The 23,903-nt window shown below is 34.7% G+C and overlaps 1 protein-coding gene across 2 annotated transcripts in view; it reads right to left on the bottom strand.

The window, feature by feature from the left end:
* Nucleotides 1-23,903, bottom strand: part of mRpL37 (mitochondrial ribosomal protein L37) — a 68,673-nt gene that overhangs the window by 9,885 nt on the left and 34,885 nt on the right. For both annotated transcript variants that reach the window (XM_090407350.1, XM_090407349.1), the window contains exons 5-6: nucleotides 20,033-20,148; nucleotides 9,049-9,234 (exon numbers count right to left, since the gene is read on the bottom strand). In XM_090407350.1, coding sequence (XP_090263476.1) covers nucleotides 9,049-9,234; nucleotides 20,033-20,148 — 302 coding nt within the window. The remainder of the gene's footprint in view (nucleotides 1-9,048; nucleotides 9,235-20,032; nucleotides 20,149-23,903) is intronic.

The following is a 23,903-nucleotide window of genomic DNA, read 5'->3' as shown; positions in this document are numbered from 1 at the left end:
TTTGGACGTCCTTCACGTGGATCATCTTCAACAGCCACGTTTAAACTCAGCAGCCCATTTCTTAATTGTCGCACTCAATTTTATCCATTTCAAGGGATATGCAGACAACACTTTTGTTTCAGACAGCTGTATAAAACAAACTACTTGATAGAATGACTTGTAATTTCATGCTTATGGCAGATGTACCAACTTAGAGAAAAAAAATCTTGCTGATAGTGTTGCCAATTATTGTCGAGGCCGAGAACTTTGCAGACCACCCACATATGTGGCCTCTGTCAATGAGCCTCTGACTCCTTGGAAGTGTCTCTTAATTATAATAATCTAGTCTATTTTTCATACCTCTGATCAGTTCTTACATTTCGATCTCTAAGCACTTTTATAACTGCATCAACCCACTTATATCTTAGTTGTCCTCTAAGTATTTTTCCTGCTATTTTTGCCTCCAACACTTGTTCTTTTAATTCATCTCCCATTCTGTTTAAGAGATAACCATTTTAAACGAGTTTTACTTACACACTGTTGAAAATTAATGTCAAATCCTCTGATATCGTAATTTTTAACATGGTTCTGTCTGTTCATTCACTCTTCTAATTTTCCTTGAAACGCTCATATCTCTGGTCTCCAGTGTGTAATCAGTTATATCTAATCCAACTCTCAGGATTCATATATTAAAATTGGTCTTGAACACTATTATATAAACTGTACACACATACATATAGGCACATGCATGCACATATATGCTAACATGAAATTTTGGGTGATTTCTCTCTCTCTCTCTTGTTTTGGTGTAAATTTAGTTTCCCATTCTACTGATATTTATCTATATTTAAATTTGCATCTTTGTTAAAAAAGCTTTTCTCAATGATACAGCCCATACCGATCAGTGTTTCCCAAACTTTCAGTACCTTGTATCGCTTTTAAAATATTAGTACTATTAACATATCATCTCTCACTCAAGAGGCATTTGGGAGATTTTATAATAATATTCCATTCAAACATGAATAATTATAAATGTATTTTTTTAACATTTGTGTTACAATAAATTTCAAACATGTGAAATAATTTTTTTAATTATTGAATACATTTTTAGTTATCCAAATTAATATGAATATAGTAGAAACAAAAATTGTGAAATTTATATTTTCAATAATAAAAAAGTTTAAGATGAACGAAATTTAGCAGAGAGTTCTGACCATGTGGTTTGAACTATTTTGAATTTAAACTTGTAATGCAAACAGTCTGAACCATGTCATTGGAATGTGACTGTGTCATGAACCAAATATGGTCCTAGTAGAGGTCAGTCAATATATGCCACGAGTGATCAAAATTTAACAAATATGTCCAGTAAACCCCCCTCCTCCAAAGACCTTCTGCATACCTCTGGGAGTTACATGTGCAATCATACCTTAAACCTGATTTACCAGCAGATCATCTTACTATATATCCTTCAATTTAAGTATAAGTTATTGCTGTGTATAATGTTCCATTATATTTAGTGTTTAAAACATTTTTTCTCTCTATTTTAAGATCAATAAAACTTAAATATACAACTAATACTTCCATGATTTCTCAACTATTTGTTGTAAAATAAATATCTGAAAATTCTTGGCAACTTCTAAAAACCTAGCTTATTCTTTTCCAATTTTCTTTTCAATATTTTTCTTAGCCTTTTTTCAAGTATGCTATTATTCTCATAAAGCTTAATTATCTCTTTCTATTATTATTATTATAATTATTTTTTAATATGAATTACAACCACAAAAGGTAAGCCTACAGTACATCAATCACATGGGTGAGCTAAGATCATTATCATTAAACTATACTTAACAAGAAATTTGCTAATTAAAATTCACTCTCTAATCAAGTAAAATAAAGTTGCTATTAATATTATTTTTTAATAATGTATTTTATGAATAACATGTCATAAAATAAAATAAAAAGCGATGACTTTCATCACCTGTCTAAAGACATTTACAATGATGAAATTCATCTTCCACCTAATTCATCTCCCAACTAAAGACATTTACAATCCATGCCCATAGCAGGATCTTGTTTGTCTAACATACTACTTGATTGTGACATACAGTTGTGACTGGCCTCTTCTGGATGGCACAGAAAAGGGGACTCCCACTCCTTTTCTTACATGTAGTGTTGGTAATGTTCTTCAAGAGCATACTAAATGTGTACTGTTTGGCAGAATTCCCGATTGGAGAGCAGAGCAATACAGCAGTTTCACAGCCAATAAATAGTTCATGAAACCAAGCCAGATAGCAAACTAAGGGACTTCCTGACAGCTGGCAACTTGCTCTACTAGATCATATCCACAGAGAGGCTACTGCTACTCTTTAATTAAGATAAGAGTTAAATATCATTAAATAAATAAAGCATAACCATGAAAGAATATTTTTCATGGTAAACCCCGCTTACCATTAAAGATAACATAAAAAATTCACTCTGCAGATATTAGAAAAAAAATTCTCTCATAAAATAACAAACCAGAAAAAAATTATATGCAAAATAAACAAGGAAAAAAAATGCTTCCACTTTTCACCCCAATATCATTAAGAGTTATCCAAGCTCAACCCATCATTTCTAACAGAACCACAGTTGATAACCACAACTAAAACAAAAAAAAAAGTTCCCACATCTGTTTTAATATTTGTATTAAAACAGACAGCCTTAATATCAACATAAACCAACCTGTTACTTAAAACAGAACCTTGACTGGTAACCTTAACTATCCATGCAGCATGTGCTTGCTTGCGTCTCAGATGGGTTAACAGAAAATACATTATTAGAGATCATAGGATTATTAGATTATTAGATTATTAGAATCATAGGATTATTAGAGATCATAGATCTAATGTCAATGGTATGAAAAGCAAGGCTAGACTTTTCAAATTCAGATTCTATGAATTTGATGTAGTCCTGATGTTCTTGGATGCTAATCTCAGTAGAATGGCCCTTCTCTCCAAAATAACAAAGCTGACATGAACAGAGTACTTGATACACCAGGCAGTAATTTAATCTTTAGTGTAAGCTAGAAAAGAGAACAATTTCTGAGCTAGTTTGAAGATAGTATATGGATTATAATTGAGAAAAACCAGTGCCATTTGTTCCAATGTTCCTTTAAGACAGGGTATGTGGGAACTCCTTTTATATCAGATTATAGTCAGGTTGAGAGATAATAATATCTATAATTTTCTGGACAGTGGTTTCATCATATCCATTAGTAGTCAAATTAATTTTTATTTTATTTAATTCTCCCGACAGCAGGGAATCAGAAGAACAGATTGCATGAGCTCTGTTTATAAGAGTTTTGATAATACCAGTTATCTGTGATGTATAATGGTGTGAAGATGAATGTTTGTGTCTGCTAGCAAAGGAATGTTTCATAAATAAACAGAAAACTGAATACTGCCTTAAAAAATATTGATCATTAATGTATCCAGAAAGGGAATACTGTTATTGGATGCACATTTAATAATGAATTTGATAGAGGAGTGCATGAAGTTTATCATGAAATATTTTATGCATAAGTATTACTGAGTGGAACCAAACTGCAAAGATATCATCCATGAAATGAAGGGTATAAGGCTGAAGAAAAATGGTACTCATCAGCCAAAGCTAGTGAGATAGAACTGAACATGACTGTTCCTTCAATCTGCTTGTACAACTTATTCTGGAATGGAAAACAGCCTGATGTAATGGTGAATTTAAATAAGTTACATGCCCTCGGGGGGAATGAGCTTGCAAAAATTGAAGATTTTCTTGAAGATAGAGAAACTACATCAAAGGTAACCATTATTTCATTGTCTAGCAAACACAGATCTTTAATTTATAAAAATCAAGTGGATATTAGATCCAGCATTATTTCAAAGCCGAATGTAGAAACTATACGTTTCATACAAATGAGTTGACTAGACAGCTTATGGGAATACGGCCACCAGCATTTACGAGTCGCCCTAGCATGGACCACTTTGAAAAACACGCACACTGACCAGGCATCCGTATATTTGCTTTCTAATTTGGTCCATTTTTAAGGTTTCATGTGCCTGACAACTGTTTCGAACTGGTGGGTTCTCCTCAGAGACCAGGCAGAAACCTTAAGAGAGCAAAATCTCTCTTCCAATACTAAGGAACTTGAAACATCGGAGAGGTGTATTTTTCGTAAGCGAACTCTCAGTGAGTGTGTAAAAGTATTTACTAAAATAAAGAGCCAAAAGGCTTCAGTTCAGCGATGCAAAATTTATAAAAATCAAATGGATATTAGATTCAGCATTATTTCAATGACGAATGTAGAAACTATGAAAGTTTTATACAAATAAGTAGACCACAGAGCTTATGGGAATACGCCCACCAGCATTTATGAGTTGCCATAGCACGCACCACTTTAAAAAACATGCACGCTGCCCAGGCATCCATATATTCGCTTTCTAATTTAGTCCATTTTTAAGGTTTCACAGGCCTGATAGCTGTTTCGAACTGGTGGCTTCTCCTCAGCGACCAAGCAGAAACCTTAAGAGAGAGAGAGCAAAATATCTTCAAATACTAAGTAGCTTGAGCCTGTCAGGCCAGTGAAACCTTAAAAACAGTGGAAATAACGTACATCCTTGTCACACACCTGACATCAAACTTCACATCAAATCATCTTCCCATATTCAAATCATCTTCCTTCAATTCTAACTGCTGATTTACAACTGAAATAGAGACTATAGGGGTGCTTAATGGTCAAAGCTGTATAACTGAAAGGAGACCTCCACATAGCCTTTAAAGGAATGCGGAGAACCGACCAGGGCTTCTGACCTAATGTCCAATCCTCACCATCTCGTGGTGCACCCTGGTGGGTATCTACTTTGATACTGAACGAAAGAGGATGGGCTGGCAATTTGGGATTTAGCCAGGGAACCAGGGCGAACAGCGAAAAGTCAGCTACTGGAACAAATCTGAAAACAAACCCCAACTCAACATCACCAGAGTTAAAGATCAGTACTATCAACGTAAGAAGCCTGAATGGCAAAGAAATGGAGCTAACTGAGGAATTAGATAAGTACCAGATCGACATAATAGGGGTGACTGAAACAAAAAAGACCAAAACTGGTGAGATCTTTCTGAGCAATAAATACAAAATGTTATATTCAGGCAATGACAATCAAGGAAAAGAAGGAGTAGCCATAGTATTCAACACAAAATACGAGGCTAATTTTCTTGAATGGCAGTTAGTCTCAAGTAGATTAATGTGGACAAATATGAGAATGGGGAACTGGACAATGAGACTTATTTGTGCCTATGGTCCCACAGAAGGTTCTACTAAGGTAGAAGTGGAGGAATTTTTTGACGCTCTAGAAAAAGCAACTGACACAATGAAAAAGGAAAAGTTGGTCCTTGTTGGGGATCTAAATAGCAGAGTAGGAAATGATTGTCAGACATACAAAAATATTTTGGGAAAATTTGGATAAAAGAGCAAAGCTAATAATAATGGTAAATATCTGTTGGATTTCTGCTCAGGACATGGACTGGTTATTACTAACACCATGTTCCAACATAAAAATATGCACAAATTCACATGGAGAGAAGAGGCTAGGAATAAGAAAAGTCTCATTGACTATGTTATTGTTGATAGTGATGTTTTCTCCTGGTGCATGACACCAGAGTGTACAGAGGATTTGAAATTGGAAGTGATCACTATTTAGACTTGAGCAGGATAAAATTGAATTTCATATTGAAAACATGTAACATGTAAGAAAGTTTTAAAGCGAATAAAAGTTGAGCAGCTCTCAGATGTGAACTGTAAACTAAAATACAGAAAGATTATTGAAAAGAAAATGAAAGAGTTTGAGAACAGGAATCAAACCTTGGAGATTCAGTGGCAAACTCTGAAGAAAACATTGATTGATTCTGCCAGAGAGGCATGTGGTGAGGTTGTGTGCAAAGATAAAAAAATCACAACTCCCTGGTGGACACAGAAAGTTAAAGAGGCAGTGAAGGAAAAGAAGAAAGCATATCAAAAGTTCCTGGCAAATAAGTCAGCTTTTACTCTTACAGAATACAGAGACAAATGTAAGAAAGCTAAACAGTGTGTAAAACTAGCTAAACAAAAGTAATGGGAGGACTTTGGCAAGAATATAGAAAATAAATATCAAGAAGGTGGCGAAATATTCTGGAGGGTGTTGAAGAAGCTTAGGAATGGAGGAAAGAGTGCTGTAAAAGGAGTTAGAGATGATAAAGGTGACATGAAAACAGAAGAAAAGATATCCTTGAAGTATGGAGTAATTACTTTGAAAAACTGCTAAGTGAAATAAGCAGTGATGACAGCACAGTGATAAAAAACACTGACCAGGCATGCAGTCAGGAATACATATCCATATTTGAAGTAGAAAAAGCCATCAAAGGCTTGAAATGTGGAAAGGCAGCAGGAGTAGATGATATTCGACAAGAAATGCTGAAGTATGGTGGTATAAAAGTCATACAGTGGCTGCACTGCATAGTTCAGAAAGCCTGGACAGAGGGACGAATTCCCGATGATTGGAGTAGAGCTCTCATAGTACCCATATATAAAAAGGGAAATAAAACTGAATGTGAGAATTACAGAGGTATTTCCCTACTGAGTGTTCCTGGCAAGATCTATGCAAGTATACTTCAGAAATGGTTGAGAAGAATTGTGGAAGAAAAGCTTGGTGAAGAACAAGCTGGATTCAGGCCAAATAGAGGCTGTCAGGATCAGATCTTCACTTTACGACAAATAGTCGAGAAAGCATGGGAACATAACAAAGATCTATATTTAAGTTTTGTCGATTTGGAAAAGGCATATGACAAGGTGCCAAGAGAGAAGCTATTCAATACGCTGCAGTTATATGGTGCAACGGGGCATTATATCAAGCGATACTTAGTCTTTATTTGAGTTGTAAGTCAGCAGTTAGAATTGAAGGAAGTACAGGAAGATGGTTTAATGTTAAATCTGGTGTGAGACAAGGATGTACATTATCCCCTCTGTTATTTATTATCTATATGGATCACATTATGAAGGAAAGTGGTATTAAATCTGATATCAAAATTGGAGATGTTAATGTCAGCTCTTTGCTTTATGTGGATGATGTTATACTTCTAAATAAATCCGCTACAAGTCTGCAAGATTCTCTGACTAAATTGAATAGCTGTTGTAATAGATATGGTATGAAGGTCAACAATAAAAAGACAAAGACAATGAAAATAGGCAGAATCATTGAAAATGTCAACTGTGTTGTGAATGGAGAACCTGTGGAACAAGTAAAACATTTCAGCTACTTAGGCACAATTTTTACTGAAGATGGTAAATTAAAAATAGAAATAGACAACAGAATCAACAAAGCTGGTATGGTGGGAAGTCAATTGAATAAATTCATATGGAATAAGAGAGAAATTAGTCGGAACACTAAATTAGCTGTAAGACACTGTTCAAACCAGTTTTAACTTATGGATCTGAGAGCTGGGTCAGAAGTAAAACACTTGACCAAAGACTAGAGACCGCAGATATGAGAGTCCTGAGAAAGATTAGAGGTGTGAACAGATGGCATCAATGGCAATATCATATTAAAAATAAGGATATTAGTAAAGAACTTGACATTGTCAGCATCCAGGAATGCATTAGCAGAGATAATCTCAGGTGGTATGGTCACTTAAATAGAATGGGAAAGGAAAGATTAGCAAAACAAGTGTTCTCTGCCAGGTTGGCAGGAAAACGACCCCGAGGAAGATCAAGATATAGGTGGATTGATACGGTACAAAGTGCCTTAGACGATAGAAATATAAGATATGATAATGTTTTAGTCTTGACAAGTAACAGACTGATTTGGAGGAAAATTGCACATAGGAAGTTAGTAATGATGTAATTTTTGCATGTAGTACTATCATATCCTGTACACCCCTTGAGGGTACATGGCAGGAATTTGATGATGATGAAGATGATAGAGACTATATATTGCTTGATGCAATGTCCCATTTACATCATATAATTGGAGTGTTTTGAGCATGTTTCCTCTTGGCGCCTTGTCATATGCCTTTTCCAAATCTACAAAACTTAAATAGAGATCTCCCATGATTTCTCAACTATTTGCCTTAAAGTGAAAATCTGTTCCTGACAATCTTTGTTTGGCCTGAATCCACTTGTTCTTCTCCAAGCTTCACAATTTTTCTTAGCCATTTCTCAAGAATACTTGCATAAATCTTACCAAAAACACCCAGTATACAGAAGTTCCTCTGTAATTCTCACATTCAGCTTTATGCTTTATTCCCTTATTTACAGACGGATACTATGAGCACTCTACTTCAATCATCTGGAACTCAATCCTATGACAGGTTTTTCTGAATTATACAGTGTTGCCACTGCAAAACTTTTATACTTCCATATTTTAACATTTCTGATTGAATTAATTCTACTCCATTTGCCTTTCTACATTTCAGGTTTGTGATAGCTTTTTCTATTTCAAATATAGACATATATTCCTGTTGAGTGTTTTCTACCATCATGCTATTACTGCTTGTTTCATTTAGCAATCTTTTAAAGTAATTACTCCATACATCAAGAAACACAAGTCTGTTATGTAAACTAGGTTTTTTTTTGTTTTTTTTTTCATTCAAAGACACAGAGTTCTTTGGAATCAAATCGGGATTCTTCACTCTAGTAGATTTAAATGTGATTATCTGCCTCTTGAAACTAGCAAAACTTTACAACATAATCCGAGTCTGTTGCTCTGACTTCATGTCAATCCTAAAGTTTTGGAAAATAACTGTGACTGTAATTAACTAATCATAATTTTTTTTTTTGATAATAATAAATAAATTACGTAATCTTGCATTTGAATTACTAAAGATACCCACTCCTTTTCTTTTCAACACAAACAGTGCATTGACCAAAAAAAAAGAGCATGCATGTGATTCATGTGTCCAATGCTGTCAGCTGATCTTGTCTCTCCCTGATGATGTCCTTATAAGATGAAGTACATTGAAAAAATTATTGTGCAGATTTAATATTATCAAAATATAATTAATATGAAAGTATACAATACTCACTTAGGTAATCATCATCTTCATAAATATTTGTTGTTTCTAAATCTATAGTAGGCTTTACAGGGTATATATCAGGTAATTCCATTTCTCTGGTGCTTTCAACCTCTTGCTTTGTGGCAAAACAAGGCAACGATTCTTCAGCAGCTATCAAAATATCACTAGGGAGTGAATACAGCACCAAATCTGATCCTAAGCAAAACCAACAAAATTAATTCAAAAAACAAGGGAAATTTTTCATAAATATATATTTCTATAGAACATGATGTAATGGACTAAATAATCAATGAGTTTTCAATATACAGAGATATGTGTCTGAATCTAAACCCATATAACTAGACACACATGTTTCTGATTTTTTTTCAGAGTATTCTGGAATTTTTAAACCAAGTTAAAGAAAGAAAAAAAAGTAAGTAAATTTCATGTCAATGCTTACTTATTAAAGGTGTTTGTTGCATAATGAGTTGCTCCGAATGTTTTTTTTATCATCATCATCATCAAATTCCTGCCATGTACCCTCACGGGTTGCACAGGATATGATAGTACTACATGAAAAATTTACATCATTACTAAATTACTATCTACAATTTTCCTCCAAATCAGTCTATTAATTGTCAAGACTCCAACATTATCAGATCTTATATTTCTATCTTCTAAGGCACTTTGTACAGTATCAATCCACCTATATATCTTGGTCTTCCTCTGCGTCTTTTTCCTGCCAACCTGGCAGAGAACACTTGTTTTGCATTCTGTTTAAGTGACCATAACACCTGAGATTAGCTCTGCTAACACATCCCTGGATGCTGACAATGTAAAGTTCATTCCTAATATACTTGTTTTTAATATGATATTGCCATCGATGCCATCTGTTCACGCCCCTAATCTTTCTCAGGACTCTGATATCTGTGGTCTCTAGTCTTTGGTCAAGTGTTTTACTTCTGACCCAACTCTCAGATCCATAAGTTAAAACTAGTTTGAACACTGTCTTATACAGATAATTTAGTGTTCCGACTAATTTCTCTCTTATTCCATATGAATTTATTCAATTGACTTCCTACCATACCATACCAGCTTTGTTGATTCTGTTGTCTATTTCGATATTTAATTTACCATCTTCACTAAAAGTCATGCCTAAGAAGTTGAAATGTTTTACTTCTTCCACAGGTTCTCTGTTCACAATGCAGTTAACATTTTCAACGATTCTGCCTATTTTCATTGTCTTTGTCTTTTTATTGCTAATGTTCATACCATATCTATTACAACAGTTATTCAATTTAGTCAGGGAATCTTGCAAACTTATAGTGGATTTATTCAGAAGTATAACAGTTTATCCTTTGTAGAAGGTAATAAAGAAGAAATTTTGTTGACAGAAATATACGTTGGAATCAAATGATACTTTTCAGAATTCTACCTATAGGTTCTGATATTCCTGGAATGTACAGAATAGGAACACTGCGGACTGTTGAAGAAACTGTAGGTGTTGGAACATAAGAGTCAAGTATCTGTTGGATTTCATTGGAGTTGTAATCATTTGATTCCATTAACTTTTGAATGATGGAAAGTTCTTGTTGTAAGATTATTGGGGAAGAGAAAACTTTATGTGCTCTATGAATTAGAGATTTGCCAAATTTTTGAGACCTGTGGTGTGCAGACTTTTTGTGAATATATCTGCCAGTAAAAGTGGGTTTTCGAAAGACGCTTGTAGATAAGGTACCAGAAGACGTTCTAGTAAGGAGGATGTCCAAAAATGGTAAAGTACCAGAGTTTTCTTTTTCCATTGTGAATTGGATGCATGGGTGAATGTTATTTATCCATTGTAGAAAGGTGGAAAGTTCATCTTCAGTGTGTGTGGCCAAACAGCAAAAACATCATTGACGTAGCGGTACCAAAGAGATGGTCAAGGATGAATGGATGAGAACATAGTATCTTCGAATTGTTTCAAACAGTAGTTTGCCAGAGGTAGAGACAGAGGGCTACCCATAGCAGTACCTTCAATTTGTTTGCAGATTTTGTTTTTCCAATTGAAATAACCTGAGTGGATGACATATTCGAATATACTTGCAATATCTGGAGGGTTATCTTCATATAAAGAAATGACTGTGCCGGTTAATGGGATATTGGTGAACAGAGAAATGATGTCAAAACTGACTAATATTTCAGAATCTGTAATTTTTATATCCTTGATTTTTTCAAGAAAATCTGTTGAGTTTTTTATATAGGATCTGGAATGAACAGTGAGAGTCCTTAAGGAACGTGATAATACTTTTGCAAGAGATTTTCTTGAAAAAATCAAGGATATAAAAATTACAGATTCTGAAATATTAGTCAGTTTTGACATAATTTCTTTATTCACCAATATCTCATTAACCGACACAGTCAATTCTTTATGAAGATTACCCTCCCGATATCGGAGAGTTAAAGATCGGTACTATCAATATAAGAAGAGTTAATGGCAAAGAAGTGGAGCTAGCTGAGGAATTAGATAAGTACCAGATCGACATAATAGAGGTGACTGAAACAAAAAAGACAAAAATTGGTGAGATTTTTCTGAGCAATAAATACAAAATGTTATATTAAAGCAATGACAATCGAGGAAAAGGAGGAGTAGCCATAATATTCAACACAAAATACGAGGCTAATCTTGAATCGCACTCAGTCTCAAATAGAGTAATGTGGGCAAATATGAGAATGGGGAACTGGACAATGAGACTCATTTGTGCCTATGGTCCCACAGAAGGTTCTACTAAGGCAGAAGTGGAGAAATTTTTTGAAGCTTTAGAAAAAGCAACTGACACAATGAAAAAGGAAAAGTTGGTCCTTGTTGGGGATCTAAATAGCAGAGTAGGAAATGATTGTCAGACATACAAAAATATTTTGGGAAAATTTGGATAAAAGAGCAAAGCTAATAATAATGGTAAATATCTGTTGGATTTCTGCTCAGGACATGGACTGGTTATTACTAACACCATGTTCCAACATAAAAATATGCACAAATTCACATGGAGAGAAGAGGCTAGGAATAAGAAAAGTCTCATTGACTATGTTATTGTTGATAGTGATGTTTTCTCCCTGGTGCATGACACCAGAGTGTACAGAGGATTTGAAATTGGAAGTGATCACTATTTAGACTTGAGCAGGATAAAATTGAATTTCATAAGAATAACATGTAAGAAAGTTTTAAAGCGAATAAAAGTTGAACAGCTCTTAGATGTGACCTGTAGACTAAAATACAGAAAGATTATTGAAAAGAAAATGAAAGAGTTTGAGAACAGGAATCAAACCTTGGAGATTCAGCAGCAAGCCTTCAAGAAAACCCTGATTGATTCAGCCAGAGAGGCATGTGGTGAGGTTGTCTGTAAGGATAGAAAAATCAGAACTCCATGGTGGATATAGGAAGTTAAAGAGACAGTGAAGGAAAAGAAGAAAGCATATCAAAAGTTCCTGGCAAATAAGTCAGCTTGTGCGCTTAGAGAATACACAGACAAATGTAAAAAAGCGAAACATTGTGTAAAACTAGCTAAACAAAAATCATGAGAGGACTTTGGCTAGAACATAGAAAATAAATATCAAGAAGGTGGCAAAATATTATGGCGGTTGTTGAAGAAGCTTAGGAATGGAGGAAAGAGTGCTATAAAAGGAGTTAGAGATGATAAAGGTGACATGAGAACGGGAGGAAAAGGTATCCATGAAGTATGGAGTAATTACTTTGAAAAACTGCTAAATGAAACAAACAGTGATGACACAGTGGTAAAAAAAACACTGACCAGGCATGCATTCAGGAATACATATCCATACTTGAAGTAGAAAAAGCCATCAAAGGCTTGAAATGTGGAGAGGCAGCAGGAGTAGATGAAATTCGACCAGAAATGCTGAAGTATGGTGGTATTCAATTCTCGATGATTGGAGTAGAGCTCTCATAGTACTCATATATAAAAAGGGAAATAAAACTGAATGTGAGAATTACAGAGGTATCTCCCTACTGAGTGTTCCTGGTAAGATATATGCCAGTATACTTGAGAAACGGTCAAGAAGAATTGTGGAAGAAAAGCTTGGTGAAGAACAAGCTGGTTCAGGTCAAATAGAGGCTGTCAGGATTAGATCTTCACTTTACGACAAATAGTGGAGAAATCGTGGGAATATAAACAAAGATCTGTATTTAAGTATTATCGATTTGTAAAAGGCATATGACAAGGTGCCAAGAGAGAAGCTATTCAATATGCTACAGTTATATGGTGTCAATGGGGCATTATATCAAGCAATACTTAGTCTTTATTTGAGTTGTAAGTCAGCAGTTAGAATTGAAGGAAGTACAGGAAGATGGTTTAATGTTAAATCAGGTGTGAGACAAGGATGTACATTATCTCCTCTGTTATTCATTATCTATATGGATCACATTATGAAGGAAAGTGGTATTAAACATGATATCAGAATTGGAGATGTTAATGTCAGCTCTTTGCTTTATGCAGATGATGTTATACTTCTAAATAAATGCGCTACAAGTCTGGAAGATTCTCTGACTAAATTGAATAACTGTTGTAATAGATATGGTATGAAGGTCAGCAATAAAAATACAAAGACAATGAAAATAGGCAGAATCATTGAAAATGTTAACTGTGTTGTGAATGGCGAACCTGTGGAACAAATAAAACATTTCATCTACTTAGGCACGATTTTTAGTGAAGATGGTAAACTAAATATAGAAATATACAACAGAATCAACAAAGCTGGTATGGTAGGAAGTCAATTGAATAAATTCATATGGAATAAGAGAGAAATTAGTCGGAACAATAAATTTGCTGTACACAACACAGTGCTCAAACCAGTTTTAACTTATGGATCTGAGAGCTTGGTCAGAAGTAAAATACTTGACCAAAGACTAGAAACCGCAGATATGAGATTCCTGAGAAAGATTACAGGCATGAACAGATGACACTTATTTTCAAAAATAAATAAATAAAAAATTTGCAAATAAGTCACAGGTCGCTAGCACTGAAAATCTGGCAGAGCAGAATATAAGCAAATCATTACAGAATTGGGAGACTATAAGGTGTGAACAGATTGGGCACTGCATCAGTAGACTAGAGCAATGAAATAGGTGATATTGGAAGTCTGCTAGTAATTGATTCAACAACACCAAAAAAAGGAAACTTTTTTTCACAAAATCATGATAGGGACAAAACCTCTGGGTTCATCATTATAATCATGAAATGAAATTCAGTCCATGAAAAACTACCCTACCTCAAGACTCAACCCTTTGCCAAAAAGTGCACACTGAATGCCTTTTAGGTAGCAAAGAAGTCACTCACCTGTGACTTCTTTTTTGTACAAGATTATAAAAGATAAATATCACAAAGTTAATAAAATATTCCAGAGGCTACAGAAAAAACTAAGAAATGAAGCAAGGGATATTGTAGGCATTAGATGATAAAAAGCAACATTATGAATGCACACATTATTTGTAGCTCTTGTAAGAAAGGGTTATTCAGTGTTTTTATGTTATATAAGTTAGTATATTTTTTACTATATTATTGTAATTTTTACTGCTGATATTATGATATTTAGCACACTCGCTCACATATTTGAAGACATTGTTAAATTAATATAGTTTTTAAAAAATAGCATCAAAAACAAGGCAGGACAACAGAGCAGAATTGAAAGCTAAGGATAACAATAACAAATAATCCAGAAATATAACTCTTCATATTAATGATGCAAATGAAGAAAAATTGACATATGAAATTTCCAGATTAAAAGGAATTATTAGATGAGGGCATTAAAGAAAGTAGAGGAATGTTTACACAAACTAAGACAAGAAAATTAAGGAGAACAATAAGTGGCAGAAAATGCACAACTTTATAAGTTATCAATGAATGATTATTAATAAGGGATAAGTCAATTAAAATGTACGAAAAAATAAGAAAATGATACAGTGATTCAATAATAATTTGCACTTAGCAATGAAGTCACTACATTGAGATTCCCAGGAGCTAAAATAAAAGATGTGACAAATGCAATACAGACCAAGAAAAGTAAAAGAGATGGCAGTAGTACTTTTTAGGCACAAATGATTTAAGTAGTGATAAATATAGTATGAGAGATATTATGAATGAATTACGAAGCAAAAAAGAAAAGTAAGAAAGTGAAACTCTTAGTTTATTACTGAGATACGAGTGTAGTGAGCTAAGAAGAAACTGCTATGATAGCATTCATTGTCAATTCACCTGCCATGAGAAAAATCAACTTCCAACAATGATCCACTGTCCTTCTGCCATTTATTAAAAAATATCACCTTTTGGGCTGTCTCTATCACACATTTTATTAGCCAAACACAATTTCAAATAGAGAAAAGCAGATTCAGTAGGTTAGCAGTTGAACTGTAAATGGGCATTGGTATCTTGTGTCATTGTTAGGCTTAACAGAAATTGGGAGGGGCAGTTTTGTAGAAAAATGTCCAAAGAAGTATTCAGAAAAGGTGCAAAGCAGAAATAAACCATTTCTAAGAAGATGCAAATGAATCTGTAAGAGGGACAACACTGATTAGGAAGCCATCCTCTTTTTCGATAGCATCAAGAATTTTTACAGAGGTTATTGGCTAACCACTTCAAATATAACAGCAATATTCTAAGCTTTTGGAGGAATTGTGTTTTCAACTTCTACTACTATAAAAGATGAATCTCTAAACTACCATCAAGACGAGAGCTTTGGAATATAGTATATTCGTTCAGGGACAATAAATCTCCAAGAATATATAAAATTCCTGCAGAGTTGCTGAAAGCAGAGGAAAGAAACTAGAAAGCCAAAATATATGCATTTATTTTAACTATATAGAACAAACTGCATATACCAAAAGAATGAAGAAAGCATTCTCACCTGCCCAACATATAAAAACAACAACAAACATTTTTGGAAATTACAGAAGTATTTTTCTATTATGTACAACATACAATGTTGACTTTTATGGATATTATTTCTGGGAAAACTCCCATGTTTACTTTTATTATGAAGAACAGATTAAATCCAATTATGGAGAAGATAACTGGTATTTATCAAGCAGGTTTCAGGGAAGGTAAATCTACATATTATTTCAAGCAGGTTTCAGCAAATCTACAATCAATCAGATACATATAGAAACAATTATTATAGAAATTTGGGAAATTTTACATAAATATTCTTAAAGAGTTTGTTGATTTCCAATGAGCATATGACAACATTAATAGAGAAAAATTGAGATTATGATACACTTTGGAATACAAAGCTAGTAATAAAACTTTTTTAAATAACGAAAACTGTGGTGCGATCATAATTAAAAGAAACACGCGTATTAACCACAGTGAAAATTATTTAATAGTAAATATTTCATCCAAGTATCTTAGGACATCATCAGTACAGTAGTTTAAAACAATAATAGGAATAACATACAGTTAGGGCACATGATTACAACAGAATCTCATTAAATGTGCATAACGTCTTACAAAAAAAAAAAAAAAAAAAAAAAAAAAAAAAAAATTAATTATTTAACACAATTTTGTATAACAATTTCCCATACTTTAGGAATAGTAAGAACTTCGTTACAGTTTAAGTTTGGTCTGTGTAGTAGGGTTTCAGAACTTTCTTTGTATAAACGTTCATGTTTATATAAAGATCTATGTAAAAATTTAGACTTTTCTCAATGGATCCTATGGTTTGGATTTTCAATTCTGTGTTGAGAGAGGCCAGATTTTTGCGGTTTAAAAAGACGAACGTGGTCTCGATGTTCCGAGATGCATTTCTGAACAGACCTCCCTGTCTGTCCAAAGTAAGACAATTTGCATGAGCATGGAATTTCATAAACACCAGGCAACAAAGGTAAGAGTTTGTCCTTAGGAGAAGGTAACAAGTTGTAAATTTGGTTGATAGGTTTGTAAGAGGTGTCAAAATTGTATTTCTTCATAATTTTAGAAAGACGTTCGGATGCAATGAAAGGCATCTTTGACGTAAGGCAATACCTTACGTCAAAGATGCCTTTGACATAAGGTATGGGAATCCTATGGATTTCTTTCTGTCTGGTTTGATGTATGGAGAAGTGACTGATGATTTTTTGAGTTGTTTTCGGATTATATCCATTTAGGATGGCTGTATTTTTGATTACTTCTAATTCCTGGTTTAAAGATTCTTCAGAGGAGCAGAATTTGTGTGCTCTGGAAACTAGTGATTTAGTAATGCCAGATTTCTGAGATGAATGATGAGCGGAAGAATTGTAAATGTAGCGACCTGAGAATGTAGGCTTGTGAAAGACAGACGTGGTGATGGAACTGTCTTCTTTTCTTTGGATGTGTAAATCCAAAAAGGAGATACCCTGTGGAGATTCTTTTTCTAATGTAAAGTTGATGCGATGATGAGGAAGGTTAATTTTATATAGAAACAGTTGTAATTCATGTTCGGGATGATCTCAGACTGCAAATAAGTCGTTGACATATCGTAACCAAATTTTTGGTTTGGGTTCAAAAGTGATTATTTTTTCTTCAAGGTGTTCTAGAAACAAGTTTGCTAGGTTTGGTGATAAAGGAAATCCCATTGCTGTTCCTTCTTCTTGCTTGTAAATTTCACCTTACAAGGTGAAGTAACCTGATGCAATAACAAACTTGAACAATTCAACTATATCAGATGGAAATTTTTGAGTTAGTAATTCTATTGTTTCTTTATGGGGAATGTTTGTGAAGAGGGAGGCAATGTCGAAGCTGATTAACAAGTCAGTTTTTGATAGTTGAATGTCTTTAATTTTTGTGTGAAACTCAGTGGAATTTTTGATTGAAGAGACTGAGTGGCCTATGTGAGGGCAAGGTTAGATAAGAATCTTGATAACTTGTAAGTTGGACTGCTGATACAGTCTACAACAGGTCTAAGTGGAACATTAGTTTTGTGTAGCTTAGGTAAGCCATAAATTCTAGGAGGCCATACCTTACGTTAAAGATGCCTTTCATTGCATCCGAACGTCTTTCTAAAATTATGAAGAAATACAATTTTGCCACTTCTTACAAACCTATCAACCAAATTTACAACTTGTAACCTTCTCCTAAGGACAAACTCTCACCTTTGATGTTGCCTGGCATTTATGAAATTCCACGCTCATGCAACTTGTCTTACTTTGGACAGACAGGGAGGTCTGTTCAGAAATGCATCTCGGAACATCGAGACCACGTTCGTCTTTTTAAACCGCAAAAATCTGGCCTCTCTCAACACAGAATTGAAAATCCAAACCATAGGATCCATTGAGAAAAGTCTAAATTTTTACATAGATCTTTATATAAACATGAACGTTTATACAAAGAAAGTTCTGAAACCCTACTACACAGACCAAACTTAAACTGCAACGACATTTTTACTATTCCTAAAGTATGGGAAATTGTCATACAAAATTGTGTTAAATAATTAATTTTTTTTTTTTGTAACACGTTACGCATGTTTAATGAGATTCTACTGTAATCATGCGCCCTAACTGTATGTTATTCCTATTATTGTTTTAAACTATTGTACTGATGATGTCCTAAGATACTTAGGATGAAATATTTACAATTAAATAATTTTCACTGTGGTTAATACATGTGTTTCTTTTAATTACAAAGCCAGTAAGTCTTCTATGATTAACAATGGAAAACTCAGAAGCACAGCTTAAGATACTAAATGATTTAACAAATCCCTTTCAATAACTCAAGGATTAAAACAACAAATAGTCTAGCAAGAATACTTTTTAACTTAGCTCTGGAATACATTATCCAGTCACTGCCAGTAGTTACTAAAGACACTCTAATAAATAAATCAATGCAGATATACAGATGACATTAGAATGTTACAGAATTACTAATATTGGCAGAGGGTTTGGGATCTCACATAGTGTTGCATCCAGGCTCTGGGTAGTGTTTCAAACCAATGGAATGTACTCCAGACATTAGCTAAGAGGTTGCCCTTACTCTGCCATGGAGCATGAAGACAGATTTTGGATTATAATAGCAAAACATAATACACGCACCATGGCAGGTCAGCTTGCAAGTTGGCTCCATTCGAGCAAAGGTATACAGATAGCTCAATAAATTGTGACAAGTAGGCCTAAATGCCCAAAGACCTGTAGTCTGCATCTCTTGATCCACATAAGTGGTGCTGCTTACTGTCGTGAGAATGTTCTTGAAAGGGATAGATACAGTGGTGCTGAGTTTGTAGTATGAGGAGGAAAGGCATTATGCTTAATGGATGCACTGAGCTACATATACTGGAAAAAGTGACTATGACTGGTGAATGATATTGCAATTGAACAACGTCATGTTGAATTGTTCTGTGGTGCTGTAGATGAAGAATTCATTTTTATGGATGACAATGCCACACCACATCATACACAAACAATGAAGATACTTCTGGAGACCAAGATATTAATTTAATCAAGTGGCCAGCATGCTCCCCAGATCTCAACCCCATAGAACATGTTTGGGACACAATAGGAAGATGCATGGTTGCTTGAAAAATTCCCCTTCAGAAAACAAACAAGGCCTTATCCTTGTCTTGAAGGAGGAGTGGGCCAGTTTGCCTCAAGGACTCCCGAATCATTTAGTACTAAGCATGATACGACGTTGTGAGAGCTGCATCGTAGTCCAGAGTGGACATATAACATACTGAAATGACTTTCTGCATTGTTTCCTGTTAAGCACTGCACATTAATTCCTTAACTATCTCCTTAAGAAATTTGTAACTTTTGTCAAAAGCATATTGCAATTTAATTTGTACAAAATCTATAACACATTTTTTGTGTAATATAATTTATTAGTAAGCTGGCAATATATCTGTGTCCACATTTGGCTGCAGTCATGAAATTTTTTTTCATATACAGATAAAAATGTAGTTCATCCTTAGCTTTTGGACACCCGTACATATATGGCATATTATTCAACACTAATTTGTAACTGTTTAAGTTCATAAATTCTTGTTTTGTTTTTACTTTATGTACATTTCATAATATAAATACCTCTTTCTACAGATACTCTGCAACTTGCTCTTATTGTAACAGACCTCTTCAATGAATCTTCATACTGACTTCCAACCACTTGACAAAGCCATATTAACTTATGGAGAAGATTAGTTCTAGAGTCAAAAATGCAAATCAAATCTTACATTTCTGTTCAACTTTTTCATTATATAAAATATGACAGATAAATAATTGTACAATAAAATACAATAATAAAATAAAGATGCTAAGAAATTATATTCTTGGTTTAATCCTTTGTCCAAGTGTAAGCAAACAAAGTTTGCATGTGAAGTAACTTCATGAAAATAACGACTTCGCATCACTTGCCTTAGTATCCCAGATAATGCAAAGCACATATCCTTACAGACATGTATAATGCTATGCATTATAGGAAGAGTCACTACCCAGACTTGATCTTTATTGAGGTCTCATCAGTGGGAGCCAGATCCAAAAGTGATACCAAGGTTGAAGTAATGAAGAAGTCATATTTCCATACACAAGTAGCTAAAAGGTGTCACGCCTTATTACTAAAATACTCTGGATTAGAAACAGATGTTGAAAGTTTTTCCACTTTGTTGTATTATAAATTAAAGATGCCAAGAAATTATATTCTTGGTTTAATCTTTTGTCATCCTAATACTATTAATCTTAATACTAAAGCAAGTGATGTGAAGTCATTAGCCTCTATATAGAAGTTGCCCAGTGATGAAATTACTTCGTGAGCAATTTGTTTGCTTACATACACACTTGGACAAGGGATAAAACCAAGAATACAACTTTTTGGCATCTTTACTTTATAGTATAACCAAGTGGACAAACTTTCAACATAATATATAATGAATAAGAAAAACTAGACTTAAAATGCAATTTAGTAAATTGAAATGACACAATTACTTATAGTATGAAGTTCCTTGAGTTTTAATTTTGGACTGAAACTAACAATTCCTCAGCAGTACTACTTTGGTGTTGTAACATGTTATGACATCAAACATTTCATTTGTAAATTTTTAATTTATTCAAGTGAGAATTCCTATCATTAATTCTAAAAACTCATAGATATGCAATTACTAAGAGACACATATCACTTCTATAATAATAAGACTAGAAAGCAGTTACAGCATTAATGACTATTAAATTATTTCAGGAATTTACAACGTATACTGGAATATTAATTAAAAGAAACTTTAATAAATACTTCCTATATTTCGGCAATGTCACATTGCCATCTTCATGGGAACATAAACTATGACACGTGCACACAGACACTACAAAGAGCAATTGAGGCAGAAGAGAGAAAACTAGCATTGTTCCTAGAGTCCTAAAGGTTTCCGCCCCTAGTGAGCTATATTAGGTTGTTTTGGATGTTGGGCTGAAGTTTTCAAGATGCAAACTTCCCAAATTTGGGGCAGTCTCATGCACCCAAATTTGTTGAGGTTTGGAAAGTTTTAGAGCTCAGGCTGATTCCATGAACAATCTTTCGTATTTAAATTAGCTGCGGTATAATAACGTGGCTTTCTTCCAGCGTATTCTGTGGCGGGTATCCAGAGCATGGTCAGCAACCCAGAGTGGCTGAATTGGTGAAACCGGATGTAGTCTTTGTGTTCCGATATCCTGACATTTGCTGTCTTGCCTTTTTGGCCAAAGTAGGACAGTTTACAGCTGTAGGCGATCTAGTATACTCTGCATAGGTCTAGGGAAGTGGCTGGTCTTTGGTGGAGCAGATGGGGGATGCCAATTTCTTATATGGTTTGTAACAAGAAATCAGGTCATATTTTTTTAAGATTTTGGCTAACTTTTCAGAGGTGCCCAGTATATAGGGAATGGTGATGGATTTAGTGTAATTTTTGTTATGAAAGAGGGGGGGGGGATAGTGGTTAACTGGTTTAAACATTTTTGGATTTTTTTGGGGTTGTAGCCATTGGCTAAGAAAGTGTTAAGGATGTGGTTTAGTTCAGTAGTTAGGGCATTGTCATCTGAACAGATTAATTTTGCCCTGTTATATAGTGTTTTTATAACCCCATATTGTTGTGGGGGGGGGGGGATTGCTGGTGAATGTATCTGCCTTTATGAGTAGGTTTTGTGTAAACAGAAAAAGCCAAGGATCCATCAGGCTGGTGAGTGATTAGATTGTCTAAGAAAGGAAGACTGTTGTTTTTCTCCTTTTTCCAAGGTAAACTGGATTCTGGGGTGCTAGTTGTTTAAGTGTGTTAAGGAGTGTATCTGAGCCATGTGGCCAAATAGCAAACACATCATGAACATAGCATAGCCAAACAGTGGATTTTTGTGGGGCTGAGCTTAAGGCTTCCTCTTCAAAGTTTCCATAAAGAAGTTGGCCAGGTTCAAGTGAGAGTTCCTATCATTAATTCTAAAAACTCTTAGATATGCAATTACATATCAATTCTATATGGACAGTTTACAACATGGGTTCACCACTCTCCCAAGGGGTGGAGAGAGTGGTGAACCCATGGCTCCCCTCTAACTGTTTGTAGAATTTTCCTTGCCAAATGAAATAGCCTAAGTTCATTGTAAACTGAAATAGGACTGAGATATTGGGAGGAAATTTGGCTTCGATGAGTTCTTAGGTTTCTTTCAGTGGGACATTTATGAATAGAGAGGAGACATCAAAACTGACCATTACATCAGTGTGTTGGACTGAGAGGTTTTCTATACTGGCTTTGAAGTTTTCTGAGTTTTTTATGTGTGATGGTGTGTTGCCAGTATAGTGTGTGAACGCTTTGACTAAACGTTTGACTAATTTCAATGTGGAGGAATCAATGCCATCCACTATGGGACGTAATGCCACATTTTATTGATGTATTTTTGAAAGTCCATATATTTAGGGGGGGGGGGGGTCTAGAGTTAAAAGGTTTCAGTTTGTTAGTAACTCCAACGGGCAAGAAGTGACGTTCTTAAGGAGCCTTTGGAGTGTTCTAATTTGGGAGCTACTGGGATCATATTCAATAGGGAGATAGGTCGGTAGCCCCGATCTAACAATAAAGCATTAAGCTTACCTGTATAGTCAGTTTGGCTGAGAATCACAGTGGCATTTCCCTTATCCACTTTGGTGATTACTATTTCTTTGTTTTTCTTCATTTCTTGAAGAGCTTTATATTCTCCTTTGGATAAATTGGTTTTTGGTGGTCTTGCTTTGGTGAGAACACCGGCTACATCCAGTCTGATATTGTTGGAGATATGGTTTGGAAGGCTGCAGATACCACGTTCTATCTGAATCATTATTTCTTCGTCTGGTATTTTCTTAGGAGTTATGGTGAAATTGTGGCCATGTGCCAGTGCATTGAGTGCCTCAGGCTTCAAAGTAATGGAAGACAGGTTGATTACAGTGTTCAGTGGTTGTTGAGGTTCGGATAGAGTTCTTTTTCAAGTTTTCAAATTTTTTGATGTGCCGACTTCATATCTTTTCAAATTCTTTCTCTGCCGAAGCAGACAAGACGTCATAGAGAATCGTCCAAAGGTCCTGGTTCAGTGTGGTGGAAAGCTCCTCTAGTGCCCGAATAGCTTTGTTTATGTCAGCCAGGAGAACACGCATAACAGTAATTTGTTCACATAGTAGGGCAAAGCTAGTGCGGTTATAAATGCAGAGAGCTTTCTATGAAGAGAAAAGGTGCTTTAATTTCACATAATTTGGGATTACCTTATTATCCTGTTTTAAGAAGGTCAAATGATGTTCAGTTCACAATGAACTCAGGCTATTTCGTTTGGCAAGAAAAATTCTACAAACAGATAGAGGGGACAGCCATGGGTTCACCACTCTCCCCACCCCAGGCCAACTTCTTTATGGAGACTTTTGAAGAGAAAGCCTTAAATTCATCCCCACAAAAACCCACTGTTTGGCTACGCTACGTTCATGATG

The sequence above is a fragment of the Typopeltis vanoorti genome, chromosome 17 (assembly GCF_054136105.1).
Source record: "Typopeltis vanoorti isolate ZY-2024b chromosome 17, IOZ_Tvanoo_1.0, whole genome shotgun sequence".
NCBI lineage: Eukaryota > Metazoa > Arthropoda > Arachnida > Uropygi > Thelyphonidae > Typopeltis > Typopeltis vanoorti.
This window is presented reverse-complemented; position numbering and strand designations above follow the sequence as displayed.